This window comes from Rhinoderma darwinii, chromosome 5, assembly GCF_050947455.1.
Source record: "Rhinoderma darwinii isolate aRhiDar2 chromosome 5, aRhiDar2.hap1, whole genome shotgun sequence".
NCBI lineage: Eukaryota > Metazoa > Chordata > Amphibia > Anura > Rhinodermatidae > Rhinoderma > Rhinoderma darwinii.
In genome coordinates, this window is record NC_134691.1 from 260,020,861 (window position 1) to 260,038,814 (window position 17,954).

General features: G+C 40.5%; 1 protein-coding gene across 1 annotated transcript in view; it reads left to right on the forward strand.

Annotated features, from left to right (window-relative positions):
* Positions 1-17,954, forward strand: part of CNTNAP2 (contactin associated protein 2) — a 1,694,842-nt gene that overhangs the window by 1,617,724 nt on the left and 59,164 nt on the right. Inside the window, exon 21 of the mRNA XM_075827067.1 lies at positions 10,028-10,121. Coding sequence (XP_075683182.1) covers positions 10,028-10,121 — 94 coding nt within the window. The remainder of the gene's footprint in view (positions 1-10,027; positions 10,122-17,954) is intronic.

Below are 17,954 nucleotides of genomic sequence, written 5' to 3' on the forward strand. Positions count from 1 at the left end.
TGATCTCTCGAGAACACGGCTGTGTCTGCACTGCCAGAAGCTGGGCGTTCTGAAGAGAAGTGGATGATACTTCTCATCAGAACGCCCAGCTAGTAAAAGTATTAAAAACACCCCGATGTACGCACATAATACACGCCCACTTGGACTTTTACTTTTAAACACACCCACTTGGACTTTTGCAAGCCTCATTTGCATAACTACAAAAATGGTCATAACTTGGCCAAAAATGCTCGTTTTTTAAAAATAAAAACGTTACTGTAATCTACATTGCAGCGCCTATCTGCTGCAATAGCAGATAGGGGTTGCAAAATCTGGTGACAGAGCCTCTTTAATGACCGGGCCTGTTTGTACCTTAATGACCAAGCCAGATTTGTCAAATCTGGTATGTCTGACTTTATCAGAGAATAACTCTGTGAAAGTTTTGAATATCCAAGTAATTCTGACATTGTTTTTCCGTCACATGTTGTACTTTATTTTAGTGGTAAAAGTAGACAATTTGCAGAAATTAATTAAAAAATAGAAAAATTGAAGAAATTTTGTAAAAATTACCATTTTTCCCTATTTTTAACTGCAATATGTCACATATGTACACACATACTGTACAATTTTTTTAATTAAATATATATTTTCATCTCTTTACTCTATTTTGGCAGCACTTTTGAAAAAATAAAATAAATTTTCAGCAATTTAGGGGACTTCAAAATTTATAAAATTATTATTCAATTTTTAAGTACATTTTGTTTTCCTGCACCAAGCCTGGTTTTCAGAGGCTCATAGGTCTCAGAGTGATGGAAACCCCCACAAATTACCCCACTTAGAAAACTAGACCCCTTAAGGTATTTATCTAGGTGTATAGTAAGTATTTTGACGCCACAGGTTTTTGCTAAATGTAATACATAGCAGGTGGAAAAAAAAATGTTCACTTTTTTTCATAAAATTATCAGTTTGAAGACCGATTTCTTTGTAAAGCGACCATGAGAATGAAGAAACACATCACATAATCTATCACCCTGTTTCTCCAGGTTTTCAAAAATACCCACATTGTGGCCCTAATGCACTGCCTGGACACACGGCAGGGCCCAAAAGGAAGGGAACAACCGGAGGCTTTCAGGACTCATATTTTGCTTGAAAATGTTTTAGGCCCCACTGTACATTTGGAGAGGCTTTGAGCTGCCAGAACGATAGAAACTCCCCATAAACTACCCCATTTAGAAAACTAGACCCCATAACGTAATTATTTAGGTGTATAGTAAGTATTTTTACCCCACAGTTTTTTGCTAAATTGAATGCATAACAGGTGAAAAAAAAAATAATTTCACTTTTTTCATAAAAGTATTAGTTTGTAGACCGATTTCTTTGTAAAGCGAACATGAAAATGAAGAAACACACCCCAAAATGTATCACCCTCTTTCTCCTGTTTTCAAAAATACCCACGTTGTGGCCCTAATGTGTTGTTTGGACACACGTCAGGGCCCCAAAGGAAGGGAGCACCCGGAGGTTTTCAGGACTCATATTTTTCTTGAAAATGTTTTAGGCCCCACTGTACATTTGGAGAAGCTTTGAGCTGCCAGAACGATAGAAACTCCCCATAAACGACCCCATTTCGAAAACTAGACCCCTTAAGGTATTTATCTAGGGGTATAGTTAGCATTTTGACCACACAGGTTTTTCGCTAAATATATTGGAATTAGTCTGTAAAAATTAAAATGTATTTTTTTACAAGGAATAACGAAGAAAATGCACCCCAACATTTGTAAAGCAATGTCTCCCGATTACGACAATACCCCATATGTGGTAATAAACTGCTGTTTGGACCCACAGCAGGGCTCTGAAGGGAAGGAGCGCCATTTGGATTTCTGATTTTGCTGGAATGGTTTTCAGTGCCATGTCGCATTTGCAATGCACTGGAGGGACCAAAACAGTGGAAACCCAGAAAAAGTGACCCCATTTTGGAAAAACCTTCAAGGAATTTTTCTAGGGGTATAGTGAGCATTTACACCCCACGGGTCTTTTGCAGAGTTTATTAGAATTAGGGTGCGAAAATTAATATCAACATTTTTTCCACTAAAGGGATAAAGGAGGGGAAAAAAAATAACATTTTTGATAAAGCAATTTCTCCCGTGTACGGAAATACCCCACATGTGGTCATACGTTTTTTCATTAGAAATGAATTAACCCTTTCAGGACTGATCCATTTTTTGCTTTCTTATTTTAGATTTTCACTCCCCGCCTTCCAAGAGCCATAACTTTTTTATTTCCATCAATAGAGTGGTGTGAGGGCTTATTTCTTGCGGGAGGAGCTGCAGTTTTTATTGGTACCACTTTTTGGTACATAAAAAGTGATTAAAAAGTTGTATTACATTTTTTTTTAGAGCTAAGGTGACAAAAAAAAAACAGCGATTTTGGCGGTTTCAATTATTACATTTTTTTAAGGTGTTCACTGTGCAAATTAAATAATGGTATATTGTAATAGTTCGGACTTTTACGGACGTAGCGATACCAATTTTGTTCATTTTTTTACATTACTTTAGAAGAAAAATGGGAAAAGGTGTTTGGTTTTTTTTTTACTTAAAAAAAAAAAAATTCTCACTACTAATAACTATTCTACACATTTTATTAATCAATCCCCTTAGGGGACTTGATCCAGCGATCATTGGATCGCTGGTACAATACACTGCAATACTAATGTATTGCAGTATATTGTTATTCTTACAGGCTTCTGTAACAGAGCGATCGCTGTACCTGTCTGTTAGTCCCGGGTGTCAGCTGTAATACACAGCTGACACCCGCAGCGTATGGAGCGGGCACAGCACGTGAGCCCGCTCCATACATCAACCGCTGCACCATGACGGGCAATTAAGTCATAGTGCGCAAAGGGGTTAGTGCACAGCGGATGGTTCAAAGTGAAAATTGCAATTTTCCACTGATATGCCATTTTAGTGCATAATATGTTGTGCCCAGTTTGTGCCACAGAAGACAAATACCTCATAAAACGTTAAGCGGGTTCTCTCGGGTATGGCGATGCCATATGTGTGGGCGCAAACTGCTGTTAGGGCACGCTGCAGGGCTCAGAAGGAAGGGAGGCCATTTTGCTTTTGGAGCGCAGATTTTGCTTGGCAGTAGTTTTGTTTGGGGTTTCGCTGATATTTCAGTTTATAATGTGGGGGCATATGTAATCTGTGCGGGGTACATCAGGGCATAATAAGAGGGTATAATAATGCGGTAAATAAATAATATTTCATAGATATGTGGCCGGTGTCGCACTGATAAATGGCGCCCGATCTTAACCGATTTTGGAACACTCTGCACATTTTGCATTGTTGCGGGACAATCTGTAGTTTTCATTGGTACCATTTTGGGGTACATGCAAATTTTTTTGATCACTTTTTATTCCATTTTTTTGCAATCCTGACCAAAAAAAAATGAATTCTGACATGGTTTTTTAGGTTTTCTTTTTGCGGCGTTCACCGTACGATATAAATGAAATTTTTACTTTATTCTGCGGGTTGGTACGATTATGGCGATACCATATGTATATAGGTTTGGTCCTTTTTTTTAGCGTTTGCACAATAAAATCACTTATTTATAAAAAAAAAAATAATTCTGTGTCACCATATTCTGAGAGCCATAATTTTTTTATTTTTTAGTCAAAAAAGCTGTGTAAGGGCTTGTTTTTTGCGGGACGGATTGAAGTTTTTATTGGTACTATTTTTGGGAACATGCAACTTTTTGATCACTTTTTATTCTTTATTTAGGGAGCGGTGGTGACCAAACAAATTGCGATTCTGTCGTAGTTTTTTATTGATTTTTTTTGGGGTGTTCATCGTGCGGGAAAAATAACATTACAGCTTTATAGTCGTTACGAACGCGGTGATACCAAATATGTGTACTTTTTTAACGTGTTCATTTATTTTTCTATAATAAAAGTCTTATTATAGGAAAAAAAAAAGCATTTTGTGTTTATAGAACTTATAACTTTTATTTTTACACTTTTTTTAAAACATTTTTATTACTTTTTTTTAACTTTTTTTACTTGTCCCACTAGGGGACATTTAGACTTGCAGCTTTGATCGCTGCTAGAGTACATTACACTACACACGTAGTGTAATGTACTCTAACTGTCATTGTGACGTAACTGTCACTCTGACAGGAAGCCGAGGAGGACCGGCCGGAGGCTGTTTCTCCGAGGCTTCCGTACATGGCAACCCGGAGGTCATTGTCTGACCTCCGATTGCCACGACAAGCATCGGTAGCCCCCACGATCACTTTGTGGGGGCTGCCGATGTGCTTCAAACCACTTAAATGCGGCGACGGCAATCCGTCGCCGCACTTAAGGGGTTAATTGCCGAAAGCAGCGGCGATGGTCCGCTGTCCGGCGAGACTGATGTGACAGCTGTCTAGGACAGCTGTCAGCGCGGGTCTGTCACTCTGTGTTTACACAGAGTGACAGTTTGAAATACTGACGAAAATTAACGTCATGGTGCGGGAACTAGCAGCCGACCATGACGTTCATGCTAACTTTATTTTTTGGGTCATTATGATTGCAGAAATACCATATATGTGTTATTTTTATTTTATTTTTACACATTTACTAAATAAAACCATTTTTTCTGGGGAAAAATATATATTTTTTATTTTTTTTTATGTGTTCCTTTTATTAATTTGTATTTCACATGAATTATTTTTTCAGTCCCACTGGAGGATTTCACTATGCGATCTTTAGATCGCAGATATAATGCTTTGGTATACTTACTATACCAAACTATTACTGCCTCTCAGTATAAAACTGACATCTATTAGGCCATGCCTCTGGCACGGCCTAATAGGCATATAGCCAGGGCAGGCCTGGGGGCCTTTGTTAGGCCCCCCTGCTGCCATGGCACCTCATCGGATTCCCGAAATTGTGTTTGCGGGCCTCCGATGGGTGACAGAGGGAGCCCCTCCCTCTGTAAACTACTCAAATGCAGCAGTCACAAATGACCGCGGCATTTGAACGGTTAAACGGTCGCGATCGAAGTTAACTTCGATCGCTACCATTGGAGCAGGAGCCCGGCTGTCATCAGACAGCTGAGCCCCCACTCCAGCCTGCACGGGACACCCGTGCAGGACGTTTATTAGGCCGCCGTGAAAAGGCGGCAGGCTAGAATAAAGCCCCGTAATGACCACCGCGAAAAGGCGTATCGGCGGTCATTAAGGGGTTAATAGATAGCCTGCTGTCACCACTAGGAGAAGCTCAGTGTATACAGAATTCTACAACTAGTATTTAGTTCAATGGGGACTCTATGAATCCATATGCAGTTAGCCCTGTCCCCTTCAAAAAAAAATTAATGTATCGCTATGGCTGTGTGAAGAGAAGTAAGGGATTTGGCATTCTCCATCACAGATTCAAAGCTCAAACCTTATAAAGTTACAGGGGCAGATGTACTGCTGTGTCTGGGTTTAGAAAGTGTCAAAAAAATACGCAAATTTGTGCGGTTTGGTGCAGTTTTGATTTTTGCACCTCACTTGACTCTTAAAAATGTTCCAAAAAGTGTCCATGGTTTAAGGGAAAAAAGCAAAAAAGCTGTCACAAAATTGTAGCGATATATAATAAAACCAATCAAAAGTAGTACAAGAATAGTGTCTAACAGGTCATGCAAGATGCGGTAAACTTATCACGCAGAATACACCACTGTGATCTATTTACCACATTTTGTACCTGCCTTGTCTAAGTTTACGCTGACTATTAGACAGCATTAGTAAAAGTGGGTCACAGTACATTATTTAATCTGCAGAGACTTTAGGATTGTTAGGTGTTAAAACCCTAAACCTTCAGGGATATTAGATATTAACCCATGACCACTTTAGGCCACAATGGATAATACTATTAACCCCTTCAACTCTACCTATGTAGATACAAGATTGCCTACATAATTTGTTGTACATACGTATGGAGGTATTGTTTAGGCACTGTGTAGTGATAATATTAGAGAAAATCCCCTTAAATGTAGACAAACCTACCCAAATTTAACCACAGACACATTTGTCATGCCCTACTGCATGTGACATAGGGTTCGTGGACCCACAGGGCTGTAGCTCCTTGGCAGTATGGCAGCTGGCCAACAGGGCGCAGGTCAGAGTCTATAGTTCATATAGGGTACCTGTGGCAGCTCGGACAGTAGCAAGGCAGGCTTGGCTGGGACTAGGCAGCAGTTAGACGTCAGGTGTGGAGTAGCAGGACAGGCGTGGTATACAGCACAGCACGGCAACTGCTCAGCTTGGCACTAGATCAGGATACAGGTTACAAGATACAGGAACAGGGAACACTGGGAGCAGGAAATACTAGGGGACCATTTGCAAGACAGACTTAGGATACGACAACAACGCTCAGGCATAGAAGCAAGGGGCTGAACCCCTCTTATAGTCCAGGGACTTACGGGCTGATAGTCCATTAAAGTCCGGTGCGCACGCTAGTGCCCGCTCTTAAAGGGATCCGGCTGAGGTGAGCGGAAGCGAGCGCTGGCATCTCCTGAGGAGGAGACTGGGGCCAGCGCTGCGGCTGTTAGGGGGAGAGTGGAACTGACGGCCCGCAGCCACGGACATGACACTGCATGACCCACAGAGTAATCGACCACTTGAGGTGGAAGCAGCAATGCAGGCACAGCGCTAATTTGAGTGTAGTGTATGTTATGCTTGAGAAGGTAGAAATGGTAAAATACTCGACCTACAGCTGAAAGATTCTCTGTGCAGCAATATTCTATAGCACTCTATGATAACCAAAGTTAAAAGTCATATTGGCCGTCATTAAGGAGTTAAATTGAATCTGATATTAAGGCAGGCTCCTTATAGATTGAGGCATTATTAGTGAAATGAACATCTATGCTATGATTAAGAACCCCAGAGGTTTGAAACGCATAAGCGTGGTCCTGGGATTTTCATTTTAATTGTTCTGTTTTTTTAAATGACCAAATAAAGCCGATTTTTTTTACAAGAGTGCTGGATACACCATTTATTTTTTTCTTTCCCCATTGCATTATTATTTAGCTCCATTGTGACAAATAAATGAACAGTTTAGTCTCTGTAATGTTATCCCCACTGAATGACTGAAGGGCTCATAGAAGTGTCAGGAATGAGCACAAATATTTATTAGCCGGTGTGAAAACATTTTAAGCCCCCTACTGTTTTTTTCAGACGCCACTTAATAGGCACAATTTGGCCCTATAGTTCTATGTCATTTGGATATCTGTATGAAAAAGAAAGAGACAATCAATGTAAAGCATCATGAAGAACACAAAAACTCTGAGAAGGCCCCGAGACATGTCAACCTATGAATTATCTATAAAGCAGGTGTACCCAATCTAAAGGCCAACTCCTGATTTTACATTTGCTCGTGAAGAGAACTCTGTTTTATGGTCTTTAGTGTAACTACATCTAAGCCTCATATATCTAGAGCTATAGCACTCAACAAGTTAACTATCTTCCACTAGGTGGTGCTGATGTTGCATCACATTTGTAATCATTTGTAGTTATTTCTGTTTATGATGAGGGGCTAGAGTACATAACTTTCTGCCACCTATTTATTTACATATTATTTCCCAAAATGTGATACTAGCCAATGTAAAAACTTCAGGAGAACAGTTCTAATTTATTTATTAAAGAGATCTCCATTTTCTTTTACCTGTAGAAGAAGCAATGCAACAGAGCTGTGTTAAAGATTTTAAAGTGGTAGAAATCCACAAGCTTTATTTTGACTCTTGAAACCACAAGAAATTAACAAGAATTTTCTTGCAACAATAAGAAAAACTGACCTTGTTGCCATAGCAACTAATCTGAGTTCAGCATTAATTTCCGTAAAACACCATTGACTTGAATTGTTCTGTTCTGCAGCTTTTCACTTCACTGTATGTATATGTGGCATGACGTAAAAAAACACAACGACCAGCTTAGGACAAAAACTCACTCAAAGTCCAGATTCCCAAACTATGAATACCTAACTCGTCTAAAAATATCAGCATTCATTGCTTGGTGGAGAGAAATTTAAATAAACGTATTAAAGGGGTTGTCCACTTTTTATTTTTTTTATTTGTAGTTACTTGTATAACATGGCTGCCTGTCTCTAGGTGATGTTGTCATGTTATTAATAAAGTTAACTGTAAAAAGAAAACACACACACATAGGAGACAGTGAGAGGAAAAGAATGTGAGAGCTGCTCCTATACAGACACTGGCAGACATGATGAGGAGACGCTGCTGTAGGTGAAAATACTTTACACACCTTCGTAAAATACGATTAACCTCCAAGATACCTGGACAGTGTTATTTGAATGACAGTGGTCACATGATGTGTGGGTGGTGAATCACATGACTGATGCCATGTTTAGTCCATTCTGTTGTCCTATGAATACATTACTAAGGACTAATACAGTGTCGGACTGGAATAACTTGGGCCCACGAGAGGAAATAATTTTTAGGGCCCACCCTTCAGCTATATAGAAATAATGCTGCCACTCTTCATTGTGTAATAAAATGTGTGTAGTAAACCAAAGACCAATATTACCACCATACAGTGACCATATAGTGATAGATACCAATTCTAGACAGGTGCTCTGCAGACCATATAAGTTAAAGGGGTTTTCCCATCTTAGACATTTATGGCATATCCACAGGAAATGCCAAAAATGTCTGATAGATGCGGCTTTTGGACCCGCATCTATATCAAGAACTGGCCACAGAATCAAAGCGAGAAATAGGGGAGATGCCGCTCTCTCCATTATGTTCAATGGGAGTTACAGAAGAAGCCGAGCAGGTACTGCTCGACTCTTTCCGTAACAACCATTCAACAGAATAGAGAGACCTGCATGCACGAGTGACTCTCTATCCACTAGTCTCCACCTGGATTCTGTATCCTCTGCGTTCTCTACCTCCTCTAGTAAGCCACAGGCCTCTAACAGCTGGTGGCCTACAAGAGTAAATGGCAGAGCAGGGAGTCAGTGGCTCTATGCTCTGCTGCCGAAGAGAAGCAGCCCGGTGCCTGGGCGCACCAGAGGATCCTTTAGTGGGCCAGTCCACAACTGGATTAATATGTGGGCCATACCGTGTTGTGTGTTTTTTATTTAGACGGATGCAACTGTACTGATATAAGAAAGGTATGTCAGCAGAATTTCCAATACATGTACATTAGAAAACGATATGTTTTCCTATAGTACGAGAGTTGCGGGCCCTTCAAATCAGCTGACCGGCTGAGGGTGTCGGGAGTCAGACCCTGACTGATCGATATTGATGGCCTATCCTGAAGATAGGCCATCAATTTTTTGGGAATGGACAACCCATTTAAGACTTACCAAGGTATACTATCTCTGCCAGGTGCTTCTGGATATCTTGCACCTCTGGTAGCCAGGAAATCTTTACATGTTTAACATGTACAAATCATTTTTCTGAAACTAAACACCCGGCACATTGTTAAAATTGCACTTAATACTTTGACACAAAACTGCATGAAGGTGCCTGTATGTATAAAGGGTGATTTTGTGTAAAAAATGCATAAGAATTCATGTTTGTGATAAAAGGTCTGATCCAAGGCGACTATTAGACACACAACACCTCCTAAAAATAAAAGATCAAGATGAGCATGCCATGTATGAATATGTCTACATGTACATAACTTCACAAAGTTACCAGAACTGAAAATACAAAAATCTGGTTTTAATGTGGTTGTCCGCTATTGACAATTTCTACTTGTTAAAGGGTACTATTTATGAATATAGCGGAATAAATACAATTCTACATAAGGTATATATGTACTGCATTGCCCCCATCTTGCTCTTGCTTGAGAAATACAAGGACGAGGCGTTCTTTTCTTGATAAATTAATAGCTCACCTTCGTTTTCAAGGACACTAATTCCTCTTGTGGTCAGAGATGTATTAGAAAAGGAATCATCAGGAAAATGTGATATTAAAAAGAGCTGATCTCATGAAATATAATGTCAATGGGTTTTATTTAAACTCCCATCTCACTTTCCTCTTGTCTCTCTCCTATTCGTGTTTCTCAGCTCGATCATTACTCTCCAGCAACATACAGCCTTCCTCCTTCTTCTGAGACTCAGTTTAATGGACCAAAGGCCCTTTTCCTGGGAAGAGTGTTAGGTAAGTGAAGTGTTCACAATCCTGAAATACAGGTGCTGCCGTATAATGTCACATTCACTATGACTGTACTTTATGGATCACATTGAAGAGCATCAGCAAGAAATAATTACTGTGGTAAATATCGCAGAGAACTTATGTTCCCCAATGGCAGAAACATCTATCCTGTGTCCCCTATGACAGTGTTCAATATATCTCTGTATCAAGAGAGGTCATGCAGATCCCTGGCTTGTGGAATGTCATGGCTATTATAGAGGATAGGAGCTGGTTATTTTATGTGCGGCTATAACCAGAAAAAGGCATTCAGAACCATACTGATGTATGAAAGATTTATTAAGAGACACACGCCTCTTAATAAATCTGTTGCATCTTTCCACTAGCCGTGTGCCACAATGACCTTAACATGCCGCGGCTCATATAAGGTCCTAACAACGAGCAGCGTCAGGGTCTCATCTGCCTCTACTTTGCTATCCCACTTAGAGTGAAATCTCTGCTTTCATTTATGCCAGTATTCTGGTGTAAATTATAATAAATTTCTCGGGCAACTTTGGTCTGCCCCATTGTGGGAAACCAATGTCCCGTTTTACAAAAGTAGTCAGGGCAGCGTAAAATGCCCAAACGTTGGCTATCTCCGATGCAAATTGCGACTTTTGGGTCCTTTTTTAGGTCAAAGGTCAATAAATACCCCCGACATGTGATCAATCAAAGTTCATAACTAAGATGTGATCGATAACAGATGAATCCTGCGTGTCAGATGCATAGAGGATCCGCTGCCACCAAAGCCATCAGTCCCGCTGACATGACCTGACTAAATCAGGTTTCAGCGCAAAATACAGCTTCTTTGTAACCAGGATACATAGAAGCTGTATCTCAAAAAGTAAAAACGAAATGTAAATAATAACAAATTACAAAGTTGCACTAAACACTATACACTCTTTTGGTAAAAAAAAAAAAAAAAAGTCTTCAAAGGTTTCCTTTATATCTATGCCTATGCAGAGGATTTGGAGCTCTGTTACAGAAAAACAGCAAAAACAACTTTAGACACAGTATCTATACAAGGATTGTAAAGTTTTAACTAAAAGTTAACATCTGCGTGGAATTGATATCTTCTCCATGGTGAGTTTCCTCTGCGTGCTTCCTTCTGCACTTCAAATACACAGCAAAATACTTCACCCTAGGGTATGAGATACGGATATTAAATTAAAATGTAAGGACAGGGACTGATCTGTGTGTTTAGTGCCGCAAAATATGTTGAGCCTTGATAATCAACAGAAAATAAACTTGTTTTCTTGTTTGCATAATTGTTCTTACACACAAAAAAAACACCCTAAAGTAATTAACAGTTGTGTCACTGTCAACATCACATATACAAAATGCGCTGGTCGGTAAACATGAAATTGTATTAAAAAAATCAAATCCATATATTAGCAGGGATTGAATAGAAAATATGTAGTACAAATGAATAACAGTAGAGGGCAGTGGTGTGCCACATTTTCAGTTGACTACAGAACTACAAATAAATTCAATTTCACAATATTTCTCTAATGTCACAAAACCGTTATCCTCACTAAGCTCAATACCACCACCATAGTGCACAATGCCAAATTTATAACCGGAAAGCTATAATGTAACGGCAGTAGGCATTGGACACCTGCCACGTTAGAAGTAATATGGAGGTATCTTTAGCGCTGCAGATTATGTTGCCGATATATAAGATAAGGTGGGTAGATAGGTTACCAGATGTCTAGTGGCAAAGGGGCAGGTAAAACGCATTAGCATCTAGTGACAAGGGGTGCTTTGTAACAGAGGTGCATCTTTGACTAAACTAGGGGAGCATGCGACCAAGGTGCAACCACTATTAAGGGGACTCCCGCTGGGTCGACGTCCCTAACCTTAGTGAAAAACTGCTTGTCTTTTATATAAGATGTGCTGAAAAGTTGTACTTCTAATTCAGTAAAAAGGTTCATACTTCATGACATCCACGGCGTGGTTGCATCCTTTCCTGTTCCTGTTTACAACTTGTCAAACTTGGTAAACTTTTGAAGATGGAGAAACAATGGTATTTGTGTCACATTTTTTAGATGTGATAGTGCATCATTCTGCTACAGGGCGTCAAAGGACCATCAAAAGACAACCCCATTTGGAGCTTGGGGGGAATCACTTGCCACTAGGGTCTATTTCTTATGAGATTATTCACAAATAACTTTTGAGACCTTATTGATATGTCCTGTAAACCTGGACGTGTACATGTTCTGTATTGATGAAGGGTGGACCGTGGACGTCAGAATCATTTCCATTGGTGCGCTCAAGGAACCCCAGCCTGACAATGGCGACACTTCATCTACATCAGTTTATTGTACCAGTTAGCTTGTATTGTGCAAAAACACTGCCATTTCTTTGAGAAGCTTTATCTTTCTTTCTTTCATTTTTTCTGTGATCCATTCCCTGTAAGTATGGATCATTCCTTAAAAATTCCTAAGTAGTAACTGTCTTCAATGAGTTTAGGCAAACAGCATTGATCTGTATCAGTCAGAAACTCACCAACACATTTTTAAAGCTTATATTAAAAGGTAACAATTTCAAAATTGTTTAGCCTTCACTTAATAATCGTTATTAGATATCAACCCAGACATCTGGTTCTAGTGCTTGAAGGGGTTGTCCAGTCATAAGAAATTGCTGGCCTGTCCTCATGATAGACTATATATATCTGATCGTGGGGGTCCGACTCCCAGCACCCTCACCGATCAGCTGTTTTGAAGGAGCTGTGACACTCGTACGAGCGCTGCTTTCCCTTCATTACTGTCCCTGCTTGCACTGTCAATTGCTATGACACTCATAATGGCGGTACACAGAATTACAGCCTTTTCCCATGAATGGGAGAAGGCTGTAATATTGTGAACCGCTGTTACAAGTGTGCTGGAAATTTATAGTACGAGCAGATAAGGAATGAAGGGGAAGCAACGCTCATAGGAGCAGCATAGCCCCTTCAAAACAGATGATCAGCGGGGGTGCCGGGAGTCTGACCCCCACCGATCATATATTGATGACATCCCCTTTAATTAAGTAGAGTTAATTCACGTGAAATTCTACCTTTTAATAAAATTTCCTAGTTTAAGTGCAAATAAAAAGTTAAGTAACTTTGTAAATGCTGTCCATTAAATTTTTGGCATAAATTTCAAGTTATATCTATGTTGTGTGTTCCATTCATAAACAAAGCTGCTTTTTTCTGTTGGTTTTGTTTGGACCAGACAGAGGTTGAGCTCCATTCTGCTGTCAGCCACGTAACCTAACAGCATAGTTGTCGGTTTGTGCACTAAGCCCCACGTCCCAAATCTTCAGGTACATGAAATAGGAACAGGTTCATCTCTTGAGGCAAATGTCAGTTTTTAATGGGGCCTCATTAATCAGCTTTGCCCATTAGCGATATTAAGGTAATTTGGAGGTATCAAATTAAGGAGAAGAACATTTTCATATCTGTGAGCTTGTGCCTTTTGACATTGAGTAGATCCACTAGAACCTTAGGTACCAGGTAAGCTATTCGTTTTTCCCCTTCCAAAAAAAAAGAGAGAGTACGTCCTATGAAATGTTTTCCCAGAGGCCTCTACAACCCTTTGTTCTGGCCCCGGAGTTCAGCTCACATCTCTCCTATATCTATATTGTATAGATTTAACCCTTTATTATCAGGACAATTTTCACACTTTAACATATACAAGTAAAACCAGAATTCTAAAATAAAAATCATATTATATCCTGAAAGTAGACACCTGGCACACTGCGAAAATGCCTTCATGAAATTCATTTTTAGATGCTTATAATATATCGATTAACTTTTCTTAACTTTATTTTAGGAGAGAATTGAAAATAAGCCGCTATTCCAGCATTGATTTTCACGTTATAAATTTACGCCGTTTACTATGTAGCATAAATAACATGTTACCTTTATTCTATGGGTCGGCACGATTACGGGGATACCAACTATATAAAGGTGTTATATGTTTTCCTACGTTTGCACATTAAAAACCCTTTTAGAAAAAATGTACTTGTAACTTTTTCATTTTTTCGTCATTGTGGCTGTATGTGGGCTTGATTTGATGGGGGCAAGGTGTAGTTTTAATTAGTACTATTTTGGGATACATCAGACTTATTAATTGACTTTTTTATTTTTATGGGGGTAATGGGAGAAAAAAATATTTTTGCCATTGTTTTTTGCGTTTTTTTTTTTTTTACGTCATTCATCTGGCGTTTTCATTAATGTGTTGATTTTATTGTTCGAGCCATTACGATCGCGGCGATACCTTATATGTGTATGTGTTATTTGTTTTGACACTTTTACTAAATAAAACCACTTTTTGGGGGGAAAAAAAGTGGTTTTATTTTATTTTTACTGTAATCTTTCTTCTTTTTTTTTTCATGAATTTTATTTAACTACTTTACTTTTTTTTTATTTTGTCCCACTAGGGGACTTCACTTTGCGATCTTTAGATTGCAGATATAATGCTTTGGTATACTTAGTATACCAAAGCATTATTGCCTGTCAGTGTAAAACTATCTATTAGGCCAGGCTTCTGGCAGTTGCTGAAGGCAGACATGGAGGCCTTTGATAGGCCCCCGGCTGCCATGGAAACCCAACGGTGCCCCGCGATTTCTTTGCGATAGGGTGATAGAGGGAGCTCCCTCCCTCTGTCAAACACATTAGATACCGCTGTTGTTATTGACGGCGGCATCTAATGGGTTAAACTGCCGGAATCGGAGCGCACTTCGATTCCGGTAGTTGGGGCAGGAGCCAGGCTGTGTATAACAGCCGTGCTCCTGCCGCTGATCCCATGGGTACACTGGCATACATCCGTCCTTATGCGGGAACTAGCACCTGCATAGGACGGATACATCCGTCCTTCGTCGTGAACAGGTTAATATGATACCAAGCTCTAGCCCTTAGGGCATGTCCAGATGTGGCGGAATTGCTCTGGAATTCCGCATAGGCCATTCCTCTGCAGAAATCCGCAGCGGACATTTTCTCCATTGCTTTCCACTGTTATTTAGTTAGGTTCATGCACATGTTGCAGAAAACTCCGCTGTGGACCATAGGCTGCGGTGCGGAATTTGGTGTCCGCAGCATACACTGGCTGTTGCGGACGCATAGCGGTCTTGTTGCGGACTCTTTGCAGAATTTCAATGGAGATTCAAAATTCCGCAATGAAATACGCAGATGTTATGTGTGTTGCGTAGCGTATTGGTTTTACGAACATAATATTTCTTCATTCTGGCTGGACCTATGTATTTCTAGGTCTATAGCCAGACTGAGGCCCCATGCACACTAACGTAAAAACGGGCCGTTATTACGGCACGGGCAGGCCCATAGAAGTCAATGGGGCTACCGTAATTACGGGTGACTACGTTTGTGCACCCGTAATTACGGGAGCGTTGCTAGGCGACGTCAGGAGATAGTCACTGTCCAGGGTGCTGAAAGAGTTAAACGATCGGCTGTAACTGTTTCAGCACCCTGGACAGTGACTTCCGATCACAATATAGATGAACGTGTTAAAAAACATAGAAGTTCCTACTTACCGAGAACTCCCTGCTTCTTCCTCCAGTCCGGCCTCCCGGGATGACGTTTCAGTCCATGTGATGGCTGCAGCCAATCACAGGCCAATCACAGGCTGTAGCGGTCACATGGACTGCCGCGTCATCCAGGTAGGTCGGGCTGGATGTCGAAAGAGGGACGCGTCACCAAGACAATGGCCGGGTGAGTATGAATTTATTTTACTTTTACTAGGGAAAGGGCTGTCCCTTCTCTCTATCCTGCACTGATAGAGAGAAGGGAAGTACTCTTCACCTGAAGACGCAACGGCTAATCCACATAAATTTCCTGCCCATTTTAGGCAAAGCCGCAACAGAATCTGGCCATGCCCTTAGGCCTTATTGACACGAACGTGTATTATGTCCGTGATACGCGCCTGAAAATCACGTGCATCGCATGGACCTATGTTAGTTAATGGGGCCGTTCAGACAGTCCGTGATTTTCACGCAGCGTATTTCCGCTGCGTAAAACTCACAACATGTCCTATACTTGGCCGTTTTTCACGCATCACGCACCCATTGAAGTCAATGGGTGCGTGAAAATCACGCACGGCACATGGAAGCTCTTCAGTGTGACGCGCGTGATTCGCGCAACAGTAGATAAAAAAATGAAGGAAAAAATAAAAGCACCTCCTTCATTTCTTTTTCTAAACATCAAAACCGCGTGTCATAAGCATGGCATATGCGTGAAAATCACGCAGCCACGCAGCGCATACTGATGACACACGCAACTGCAACGCGCAAAAAACACAGCATTTTTTGTGCGCGCAAAACGCACACGTTCGTGCGAATAAGGCCTAATATTGTAATACTGACGAGCTATTAAAGTCCTGACCTATTAGATACATCCCTGGCAGTTAAAGGGTTAATACCTCACGGATCTCTATTAGATTAGACGTTAGGATTTGGTACACACCATTACATTAGGCGGCTATTTCCCGTACTCGTCCCTACGGAATTGAATAATGGCACATAATGGTTCCAGTGGAACAGAGCGACTCTCAGATGTCCTTGAGCCGGATCACTGTTCTGCAGTCTATTATAGTCCGCTTTGAAGAGTCTTGCTGGCCTTTCACCAACATAGTCTGTAACTAGGGAATTTACTTGCAATCTGCATGTATCAATCTGTTTTCTTCAGATAACTAAATGATAAGCACGACCCAGTGGTTTACTGAAGGACACATCACTTTGAAATCATTATCTCCTGAAAAGAGGCACAGATAATAGACATAAAGCTATATAGTTGTGCTTCAGATTTTATTATTTGCCCTTGTCCCTTTATTCTTACTTTCATATGTGCCTGTCAGCTCAATTTTCAGCCAATCAATACTGTAAAAAATGTCATTCCTGTGACCTTTTTAACCTTATGTATTTATGAGCTATTCTTGTCAAATGTTTCCGGAGATGGATTATTAATCATAGATGTAACGTAATGTGTAAACCAATGCAACATGCTGCCCTATGCATTACAGTAGTATAGAGCAACTAGAATGAATGTAATTATTAGGGTTCAGTCCCTTACTGTCGTCAAGCGATCATGTGAAATATAGTTAGCATTTTTGTCAAGTTGAGCATGAATTGAAGGCCATCAAAGATGCAAAGTTTTATCAAAACTACATTAATCCAAGACCAGAAATCTTAGTCCTTACCATAGAGACCATGCCGCTGCTATGGGGCCCCTCAAAGAGTGGGGGCCCAACCGTTATTAGTCTCATCCACTTTGCTACTGGGTGACAAGGTCCTGTGCAGTACTCCCACTCTCCAGAGGAGCTGCATTGTTCACAAACAAAGGGGTGGGTAATTGGCTCATGTGTTATTGGAAGGGTGTGGGGGAGGGAACAAAAATACCGGGCCCTTCTGTCCTGAGGGACTAAACCTGGTACCATAAGGGGGCCTATTTTAATCTTTGCTATCAGGTCCCTTGTCTTCTATGTATGTCATTGCAACCTTTACTTAGTAAAAAAAAATGTGTCTTCCAATTGGTTGACTGAAACACATTACTGCTATAATCCAAGAAAACTGTCTCAAGTTTCTTCGTTTTTCAAAGAAAATTGGGTGACAATCAATATGGCTGCATAACTATGGAAATTTCCCTTTCAGGAATAATGGAAACCTGGATCACAACCCCTGTGGGAGATGTAAGGCTATATGTTCACACAGGGCGGATACGCTGTGTAAAAGCACACAACGTATCTACTCTGGATACAGCAGATTGTGGTACAGTATTTCAGCCCGAATGTCGGCTGCGGAAAAATGCAC